The sequence below is a fragment of the Balaenoptera ricei genome, chromosome 5 (assembly GCF_028023285.1).
Source record: "Balaenoptera ricei isolate mBalRic1 chromosome 5, mBalRic1.hap2, whole genome shotgun sequence".
Taxonomy (NCBI): Eukaryota; Metazoa; Chordata; class Mammalia; order Artiodactyla; family Balaenopteridae; genus Balaenoptera; species Balaenoptera ricei.
In genome coordinates, this window is record NC_082643.1 from 140,742,647 (window position 1) to 140,753,313 (window position 10,667).

General features: G+C 61.7%; 1 protein-coding gene across 1 annotated transcript; it reads right to left on the minus strand.

Moving 5' to 3' along the window:
• Window positions 1-8,227: 8,227 nt before the first annotated feature.
• ADRA2C (adrenoceptor alpha 2C) lies at window positions 8,228-10,216 on the minus strand. Its single transcript, XM_059923667.1, has one exon. The coding sequence runs from the start codon at window positions 10,140-10,142 to the stop codon at window positions 8,766-8,768; it is 1,377 nt and encodes a 458-aa protein (XP_059779650.1). The 5' UTR covers window positions 10,143-10,216; the 3' UTR covers window positions 8,228-8,765.
• Window positions 10,217-10,667: the final 451 nt, after the last annotated feature.

Sequence of the window (10,667 nt, forward strand, 5' to 3'; positions counted from 1 at the left end):
AGAGGAGATTAGGACACAAAGGGATGACCACGTGAGGACACAGGGAGAAGACGGCCGTATACACGCCAAAGAGAGAGGCCTCAGGAGGAGTCCGTCATGCGGACACCTTGATCCCAGACTCCCAGCCTCCAGGACTGTGAGGAAATACACTTCTGCTGTTTAAGCCCCCGCCTGGGGTGCCGAGTTATGGCAGCCCCAGGACATTGATACAGGCCCAACCCCAGAGCCCGTGCTCCAGCTGCTACATCTACAGGTAAGACTGTGTCCCAAACAGACATGCCAGGAGGATGTTGCTTGCCCTCAGCTGGTCCCCCAGCCCCACCGCTCTCCCAGTGTCAGGTCACCGGCACACCGCACAGCACAGTTTGTAACGGTATATTTGCTTGAGTGGTTCTGTGGCCTCTGTCCTCGCAAAGACTGCAAACTCCATGGCGGCAGGGGGGTATCTTTATTTTGCTAACCTGGTTCCAGGTGGGCTGTGGGCTCTCAGCAGATGTTTTTTAAAGGAATGATGATCAGTGTGCGTTGTTTTTGCCATAATGACAATCATCGTTACAGGAGGGCACTGAGTTCTTATAGGATCTCACTGGCGTTTCCCACATGCCCACGTGCAGCTGGGGTCGCATATATGCTTCTTGAATGAGTGAAGTGGGCGACTGGATGGACCAACAAATGAATGAATGAATGAATGCCCCTCCACCCCCAGTGACCTCAGCCAGAGCACCAGAGGCAGAGTGACTGCGGGCGCCTCACAGATCTGGGTCATTTGAGACAAAGTCCTGCTGGAATTAGCGTCAGATCTGGATTTTCTGCCGCCTTCAGAGAAAAGCCGTTATGCTCCTGTCGTGTGACCAGCATGTCCCACTGGGCCTGAGCTTGGAGGGCCCCAAAGGGCCCAGCTGGGGGCTCAATGCTCTGTGGTTGCCGTCTTGAACTTCTCAACCTTCTCCACAACTGTCTTTGACGTTGCATTTGTGTGAGGTCCACTGGGATGATGGGGGCTCCGTGCCCGCGTGTGCCCCCTCCCTCCGTCTCCCCAGGATGGGTTCCTGCTGCCCACTCCCCTCTCCCACCCTGTCACCCTCCAGCCCTGGAGGGGCTCTGGGTGAGGGCACTGGGAGGGCGATGGCTGCTGGGTGTCCTGCAGCATCTCAGGGCAGGCAGGGAGAGGTCACCCTGTCCTGGCTGGCAAAGGGTGCCTTGGTGAGGGCCCCTGCCCGCCCCCGTACGGGTACTGAGCATACCAAGCTTTGAGGTCACAATTCCTTAAGGGGTGGCCTCCCCATCCCCCAGTTGGGACTCCACATTGGCTTCTTACGCCGAGCCCACAAATTATGTAATCGGCCCTGCCTCTGGTAAGTCCATCTCTGACACCCAGGGGATCCCATCTCTGATGCCCAGGGGAACCCACCTGTGACAGCCAGATGACCCCAGCTCAGGGCTTCCTCGGGCCTCCCGGCCGCCCCTCTACCCCGGCTGCTCAGCGGCCTGGCATTGAGCCCACTGACAGGCAAGCCTGCTCTGGCCGCAGCATGGGCACAAAAACAGGTTTAAAGAAAACAAGGGAGAGGGGGAAAGACATACATGCAAGGTTGGCTGGAGTTCTTCTGGCCCCCAAATTTCCTTGGAATTTTATCCTAAGGTCTAGGGTTGAAAGTTCAGGGTGGCAGTTTCCCCCTTCGTGAAATGGAAAACTCGAAAAAGTCAGGGCAGTGCTTGTAAGGACTGGATTGTCTCGGGAAGGTAGTGAGCTCTCCATCAGTGGAGGTATGTAGGAGGGAGGGGATGAGCAACCCCAGGGTGAGGAGACTGGCTGGGGGCAGGGAGGTGGGACCTATGGGTTTCCTCCATCCCGAAGCCTGTGCTGTTTCACCTACGTCTTCCTGCTGTGGCCTCATGGCCCCAAACACAGAGGGGACAGGGTGAGGTTAGGCAGGTTGTCCCTCCAAGCCCCCGCTGTCCTCCCCTCTGTGGCTTTGTGATTACTTAGGGAGCCAACAGGGGGAGCTGGGAGGAGGACGACCCCATGGCCTGGACTCTGCCGCTGAGTGGATGAGTGGCCTTAGACCAGTGCTTGATCCTCTCCGAGCCTCAGTTTCCCCATCAGTAAAATGAGTCCAGGTGGTCTCTGAGTGCTTTGAGCTCCAATTGCCCACAAGCCCTGGAGGAGGCCAGTGGCCCGGCCTGAACACCCCCTTCTGTCCTGCGACAGGGCCAGAACCCCTGCCATCCAAGGACCCCTCCCCGCCCCTGAGGGGCTAGTCCCACCACTGGAGAGGAGGGCCCGTGAACCTGCCACCCCCCGCCCCGTGCCCAGGGCTTCGGAAGCCACTCACCTCCTCCGGTGGCCAGCCCCCAGAACCCAGTGGGAAATGCCTGTGGGGCTAAAGCCGGGCTAGGTCTGCCCAAGGGAGATGCCTGGCCGAGCAGGCTCTCCACTCCTACGTGGTACAGTTGTCACTGGGATCTCCAGGTCCTCACCGGCTCTCCACAGAAGGGGGGACGCTGTGGCTTGTGCCCACTTTCCAGAGGAGGAAACTGAGGCTCAGGGATCACACAGCTCAGTCGGGTCCCAAGCCCAGCTGGGGCCTCAGGAAGCCTGACATCACACTGCACGCCCAGCCATAGCCACCCGGGGACACCTACCCCGCGCCAGGCACGGGACCAGACTGCAGGCATGTTTGCAGTTACCCAGGGCCGTGATGGGCAAATCCCAACCCCGGCTGCGAGGGCCCAGGCTCGGGGCTGCTGGGCCCTGTCGATTACAGAGCAATGCCCAAAGTGAGAGAATCACTCCATTGTTTTGCTTCTACTTGAATCCTTGCGGAAAGGAACAAAAGCAATCCAATTCTGAATAACAGTTTCATTTGAACCAATTAAAAGAGGACTGATTTTGCTTTCAATTCGCTTTGCGATAGCAGCACACTCTAGGAAACAGGTAACCGAATTATTTTTCACCACAAACATTTTGGCATTTTATATCCTGGGTGGGGTGATCTTGAAAAGCGGGTTCATTATTCAGAATCATTTCTAAGCCGACAGAATAAAAACAAAGCCAGCCCCTTATTCACATCATGAAGAGATAGGGATGTGGTGGGTTTTATGTAGCAGCTGAGGTTTCAGAGGGCGGATTCCATCAAAAATAAGGAAGCGACGCCAGAGATGTGTAATTCCTGGGCCCTGTCAGATCTTATTGGTGTAACATTTAACCTAAGGGTTGTTCCCAGTGGAAAAGGATGGAAAAATGGCTCAAAGGCCGATTCTGTGCACAGAACACCCAAGACTTGGTTTTCCCTTCTGTGAAATGAGGCTAATTAACATCTGCTTGGAGGGCTTGGAGGGGCTTCAACAAGGTGGGGGGAGTAATGCGAAAAGCCCAGCGTCTGGCTTCGAGGCAGCGTCTCATCACGGCATACCCTCTCCGGAGCTCAGTTTTCTTGTCTGTAAAATGGGACCATCCACGCCCACCTGGCAGAATCCTGAGAAGCAAACACTCAGAGCCCCGGCCCAAAGTTGGCAAGCAAAAGGCACATAGCAAACACTGGCTGCCAGGCTCACAATCATTCTCTGCAACGACTCCCCTCTCTGGGCCCCTCTGTGAAATGGGGAGGGGGCTACTGAACCGGACCACCCATTGGGTAACTTCTACCCAGAGCTCTCCCAGGAGCCCAGCCCCACCCCCAAAGGCTGCATGAAGATTCTTCTGTTTTCAAAGCTGCTGCACGGTCAGTTAAGAGCTAATTAAATGGGGGGGAAAACCCGCCCACCAATATTTGAACAGACGGCTGCAGCAGCCGGGCCTGCACATGCAGCGGAAGGTCCCCCGCAGCCCCAGAGCCCAGCCCGCGAGCCGGGGCCCGAGCAGCGGTCAGTTCTCCTGCCTTTGCTGCTCGAAATTTCTCCCCAACAGCCTGAGAGCGGGTGTAGGGTGTCCACTTCAGCGCCCCCTGCACGCCCTGCGAGACAGTGTCCTGGCATGGTGGACATGCCCTGGGCGGCTCTCCGGTTTGGCGTCCAGGGATGATCCTTGGGGGCTTCATCGTGGGAGAGGAAGGACAGCCCTGCATCCCCGAGGGAGGCCTGCTTGGCCGTTCCCCTGGCCAGGTCATGACACACTGTCCCCGCGTTCAGAGTCTCTCTGCCCCCATCCCACCCCCAACCCATGCTGGGCTCCCTGCGCTAAGGGGAGGGGCCGTGCCCAGCCAGGCTTCAGGACCTGCAGCTGGGGAGGGTGGGGGGTTGGAGGGGGCTCCCAAAGGTTTTCTGGGGGTGAAGCCGGATCTGAGTCTCGCAGGGCCTATGAGGGGAGCTCAGGAAAAGATGGGAAAGGCACTCCTGGCAGAAGCAGAGAATAAACAAAGCGGGGGCCTGGGGTGGGTGAGTGCCAGCCTGAGAGCCGGTAGAGCATGGGCTTGACTGGATGGGGGACTTGTACCAGGTCGGCTTTGCGGCCCCGAAGACTCACCCTGACACTGGGGTGAGGAGGCCACAGTCTCGGACCCCAGGCAGGCCCCTCCCCCGTGACTGCCCTGCTCCTCAGCCCTCGCAGTCCTGAGCCAGGGCCAGGCCCAGGGAGGCGCAGGCTGGGGGTTGGTGGGATGCCTAGGAAGTGGCCTTGTCTGGTGCAGCTGGTGATGGAGGCTGGATCCAGGCGGCTGGGAACTGGCCATTCCCCCACCCCAACAGGGACTATGGTGTGAATGCCCCCCTAGGGTTCTGCGTGGTCCCCAAAGTCCCCAGCCTTACAGGCAGACACCCGCAAGCACAGTGGCCTGCAGGATGGCACCCGGCACAGGCGGTCTTACAGGTGGTCTTCCAGAGGCCGACCCACTGGTCCCCGCTCCTCCTACCAACCTGGCAGCACACGGCAGGTGCGCATCCTGTTTCCTTCCTCTCTGTCACTGCCAGGAAGCTCAGGGCACATTTTATGCTCAGCCAGGAAAGCAGATGCCCTTAAACGGGGCTTTCTGGGCCAGCGCTCCCTCTCCGCCCTACATGGCAATCCCTTATCTTGACATAACGATCCCATTGTGCCCGAGGCTTTTACTGGGAGCAGCCATAAATCCTTCTGGCAGGAAGAAATGCATTTGGTCCCCAGGGCTTTCCTTTGGCTCACGGTTGGCACTTGACTCTGCTCCCTGGGCAGATTTCAGAGGCACTGTGCCCCGCCTGGAGGTCACGGACCCTCTCACATGCGTGCCTCCACCCAGCCAGGAGAGGATGTGCACCCTATTTCAGGTGGTGGGAGATGGGGTGGGGGTCATGCAGAGGGCTAGACCTAGGGTGCCTGCCGGGTCCCTCTCAGGCAAACTGGATGTTTCTACCATCCAAACCCCTCACCCTCATCCCCAACCCAGCTGCATTTGATGATCTCAACAGTCCAGCTGGTCAAATGGGAGGCTGACCTTCTGTTTGGCATGCGGGGCGGGGCGCATGCTGAGGTCCCCTGGCCGTGCTCATGGCAGACCCAGAGCAGGGGCTCGGGGTCCCCGGTGAGGGTCTCGCAATTCTCCTCTACTCCTCAGCTCCAATGAGCTGGGCTTCTACTAACGCAGAACTCGTACCCTCCTAGCCTGGCAGGGTGCAGGGCATCTTCAGCCCGGCTGCCTTCTGCCTCCCCCCTTGCGTGAGGAGGGCTGTGGGGGGCGCTGCAGGGGACGGGAGGCCGGGGTTCGGCTCAGCAAAGCACCGCAGCTGCCCAACCAGGCTCAAGACGGGCCTGCAGGCGCCGAGTGTTTTGATCCGAGTCTGCGCTGGAATATCTGAGCCCTGCCGACGGATGCGATATAAAAATATAGCCGGCTGCCAGCACAGCCGGGAAGGACCGCTTCCTCGCCAGCAAGTGCCTCGGCAACGGGTTTTCTCCCATCCCTCAGCCCCCACCCCCAGAGCTGGGGGCAGGATTCAAAGACTGGAGCTGCTCTTCTAAAGTGTTAACAATTCTGCCTGCTCCGAGTGTTTTTCTTTTTTTTTTTTTTTTTTTTTTGAATTCCATACTGAGCTGTAACAGAATGTTTGGATTATTCTTTTCCCCCTTTTCTACAAACTCAGCAACTGAATTAAAAAAATACAGGAATTAATTTATAAGAATGTATATCTACGCACATCTGTGAAAACTACATCAGCGGTGGGCTCCGGCCAGCCGGGGGCAGCGCTTGATCCCCTGCTCAGGGGCCTGCCCTCCTTCATCTCGTCGTGGGTGTTTTTTTATTTTGCCGGAAATCTCCCGAGAGCCAAGGGGAAGCCTGAGGCAGGAAGGCGGCTGTGTACAATGCTTCTCCATCAGCGAGGCCCAGAGATCGCCGGTGCTCGTAGGACTGGAGCCGGGGTGCTCGGGGCAGAGCTCTCCTGACCTGGGCGATCCTGGGCTCGTGGCTGGCTCTGCCCCATCACGCCTGTGGGTCCTGGCCCAGGTGGTCAGCTCTGGGCCTCCATTTCCTCAGCCACAGACGGGGCTGAGAGTGATGGCACCGTGGAGTAGACACGAAGACGCGCCTAAGAGAGGAGAGCCCTGCGCGAGTGATGGTGCGCAGTGGACGGACCCGCTGGACGAGGGTGGGCAGAGGTCCGGGCCCCTCCTCTGGACCCCCGAGAGATCCCCCTGCACGACGGCTCCCGGAGCGCGCTGGGAGCAGTCCGCGCCCACGGGCACCCTCGGGGGGTGTCAGCGCCCCCGCTTCGTCGATGGAGCCAGAGACCCAGAGCAAGGCGACCGGCCCGTTTCCTGCGGCAGGCGGGGTGAGAAGCCAGGTTCTGTCTCTGTTTATCCAGCTGAAAAGAAAGTCTCTCCAGGCAGCAATTACGATGAAGTGGTGAACATCTGTTGGCTGAACGGGGTATTAAGCACCGGGCGTCTGCAGTCCCAGCCACAGTCCTGGAAGGTGCAATTCTCGGGATTAGGCGAGAGAAAGGAGGTTTGCTGACATTCTTCCGTGAGCCGTGTTCCAAGCTACGTGATCCTGCTGGAGTCCCGGGGTTCATCCCCCAAGAGCTGGGGGTAGGGTATGGCATTACCCCATTGCCCCAGGGAGGCAATACCAGTGTTGGCCAGGCTCTCCCTGAAGGAAAGTTCCCCCTCTTTGCTCCCCGCCATTCAGCTAGCAAGTTGGACCACAGACTACAGGCCAGGCAGGGCCTGAGGTTTCAGCCCCTGCCCCACTTCACCGGAAGGGTGCTGAGGCCCAGAGAGGGCAGGGGTTTATCTGAGATAGCTCAGTAATCCTGCAACAGAGCCGGGCCTACGACACGGACACCGTGTCCAGGCCCCTGCCCACTGGTGGGAGGTCAGGGATGCTCCCATCGGCCTTGGCCGGCCGTTTCCTCCACCGCTTTCCCCACCATTGCCCGAGTCTGGGAGAGCTCTTCCCAGTCGGGGTGTCCTGTGGACCCATAACTTGGGGTGATAAGGCCAGGCAGCTGCAGGGGAGGACTTCTCCAAGGGACAGCCCTGACAAGTCAGACCAGGAGAGGGGCCTGCTGATTCAGGGCACGGGGGCTTGAAATGCAGGACCCAGGGCTGACCTCTCCTCGAGAGAGAGACCCATGGCCACCCCAGGCCAAAGACAGGTGAGTGGTGATCCAGGAGAGAGCTAGGCTGGCAGACAGGGGTGACACACAGGAAGGCCAGGAGGGGCACAGAGAGGGACAGGAGCATTGGACGGTCACAGCAGGGATCCCGGCGTGAGCCCCTCCGGCCCACTAAGCTTGTGCGTGTATGTGTGTGTCTCAGGGGTCCTGTTCCTGCCCCTCCCCCCAGCTATCCCAGGAGCTTCTGGGCTCTGTGATGAGGGCTGGAAGAGCCAGGGAGGGACCCTCTCTGATACCTGACTCTCCCTCCTTCTCTCCTCAAGCCTTAGTGCGGGGTGAGCATGGACTCCCTGGGGGTGGTCAGGGCTGAGCAAGGGGGCAAGGCTGGGCTACACTGGGGGAAGCCTAGACTCAGATCGGGGGGCGGAGGGGGTTATGAAGGGAGGACAGCCCTCCAGCATCTAAATTTGGAGTTAATTTAGAGCCTTTTGATTTCCTTGGTCTCTTGGCCAGTTATAGCACAAGAATTCTGAATATATATTTTGTAAGTCTGTAAAACAGTCTACCCTTAAGCAAAGACCCCCTCCTTCTCATGCAAGAGGGGAGGATGGAATCTGGCGACCTGGAGTGTCCTCCTGCCACCTCTGGTGGGAGGTCGGGCAGGGTGAGGGTCTGAAGGACTGACTATTGCACCCACCACTTAGATTACAAAGGTTTATTTAGAAAAGAGTTTGGTTGTTTTGGCTGTCAGTCATTTTTGGCAAACATTTAAATACTTTCAGTAACCAAAGATGGTCAGTGCCCTCCTTCCTCCCCCAGAAAAGCCACCCCGCGAGGTCCCGGGAAGTCAGCCCTTGCTCAGAGGTGGATGGGATGGCGGCCTGTGGTGGGGGACAGGGCAGGCTCCTTTCTCACCAACTTGGGAGGATGCGTGTGCCAGCTCACAGCCACACCTCGGCGCGGCCCCCGGAGTTGGATCCAGGCCTGCAGCCCCAGAAGCAGCCCCTTGCTGAGACGGGAAGGCAGAGGGGTCTCCCCTCTCTCCTTCCCCCTCCCCGGGGGCCCTGCAGTCTCTCAGCCCTCCCTCCGGCCGTGCAGCGCCCTCCCCTGCGCCTTGAAGGCCTATCCATCCCTGGGTCCCCCGGGAAAGTTGCTCCCACTTTCTCCTGGGAGGCCACGCCTGCCTGCCCCCTCCACTGGAGCTGTCCAGGATCTCTGCGCCGGGTAGGGTGCACGGGTCACTGCCTGAAGCCCTTTCTCCTCCGTCGGAAGAGGATGTGCTTGAAAGAGCGCCGGAAGTCCTGATTGAAGACGGTGTAGATGACCGGGTTGAGTGAGCTGTTGCAGTAGCCGATCCAGAAGAAGAACTTGAAGAGCGGGCCGGGCACCTGGCAGGCCTCGCGGCAGATGCCGTACAGGCTGTAGCTGAAGAAGAAGGGGAACCAGCAGAGCACAAACACGCCCATGACCACCGCCAGCACGAAGGTGAAGCGCTTCTCGCGAGCCTGGGCCACCTTGCGGCGGCACACGCTGCTGCGCGCCCGGCGCCGGCGCGACAGGAAGAACTCGACGGAGCGCGAGCTGGCGCGCGACAGGCGCCAGCTGGGGCCCGGGGACCTCGCGGCAGCCATTGCGCCCGGCTCGGCCGTCCCCGTCCCGGGCCCCGACCCCTCGCCGTCCGAGGCCCCCTCGCCGCTCGCGCGCCGCCGCCCGCCCCGCCGCAGCGCGCCTCGGCGCCGCTGCCTCTCGGCCGCCACGCTGCTGTCCTCTGGCTCCACATCGGCGCGCGGGCGGCGCGGGGTCGCGCAGTGCCCGTTCTCGCCCGCGCCAAGCCCGTTCTCCGTGGTCGGGGACGCGCCGTCGGGGCCCGCGGGCTCGCGCTTTTCGCTAAGCGTGCGCGTGCGCAGCTTGGCCACCCGGTAGATGCGCGCGTAGACCAGGCCCATGATGAGACAGGGCGCGAAGAAGGAGCCGATGCAGGAGGACAAGATGTACCAGGTCTCGTCATTGAGGCCACACTGCGGGTAGGCGGCGCCGTCGGGCTGGCGGTAGAGCGAGACGAGCGGCGGGAAGGAGATGACGGCCGAGATGAGCCACACGGCCACGATGGTGGCCTTGACGCGGCGCGGCGTGCGCTTCAGGTTGTACTCGACAGCCTGCGTCACGGACCAGTAGCGGTCCAGGCTGATGGCGCACAGGTGCACAATGGACGAGGTGCAGAAGAGCACGTCGAGCGCCAGGTACACGCCGCACCACACCTGCCCGAAGTACCAGTAGGCCATGAGCTCGTTGGCCAGCGAGAAGGGCATGACCAGCGTGGCCACCAGGATGTCAGCCGAGGCCAGCGACACCAGGAAGAGGTTCTGCGGCGCACGCAGCGCGCGGCTGGTCAGCACAGCGATCACCACCAGCACGTTGCCCACCACGGTGAAGACGATGAGGAAGCCCACCACGGCCGCTAGCCCCGCCACGGCGCCCGCCGAGTACTGGCCCGGGGGCGGCCCCCAGGCCGCCCCCGAGGCGTTGGCGGCCCCGCCGCTGCCCCCCTCGCCGGCGCCGCTCACGTTGGGGCCCGCCGCCGCCGCCAGCGCCGCCGCCAGCGCCGGGGACGCCATGGTCCTCCCGCAAGCTACGCGGTCCCGCCTGGAGCCGGGGCGCAGCCGCGGCAGCTCGGGCGCCCCCCAGCCCGGGTCGGCGCCCGCATCGCCGCCTGCTCCTCGGGCGCGCCCGCCTGGGACCGCGGCACCCAGCAGCCGGCCCTCGGCCGTGGCGGTTCAGCGGGCGAGCGGCGCGCCCGAGAGCGTGGCTGCCTGGCTCCCCGCCGCTGCCGCACGCGTAAGTGCAGAGCAGGAGGCGCCCGGAGAGAGCGGCGACGCGGCGGCGGCGGCGGCGGCGGCGGGGGGGTCGGGGGGGAGGGGACAGGTCCCGGGGTACTCGCGCGGCCCCGCCCTTGGCCCCGCTCACGGGGAGCGCCCCGGCCGCGAGCCCACGGCGACTCGGCGCCCGAGCGGGCGTGCCCGGGCGGCCCGGCGGCCCCAGCGCGCGGCCGGGACGCAGGCTGCAGACGGCGGCAGCGGCGGCCCGGGCGCTCCACCTCCCATCCGGCCGGCTAGGGCTCGGCGCGCCGGGGCGCGGGCCGC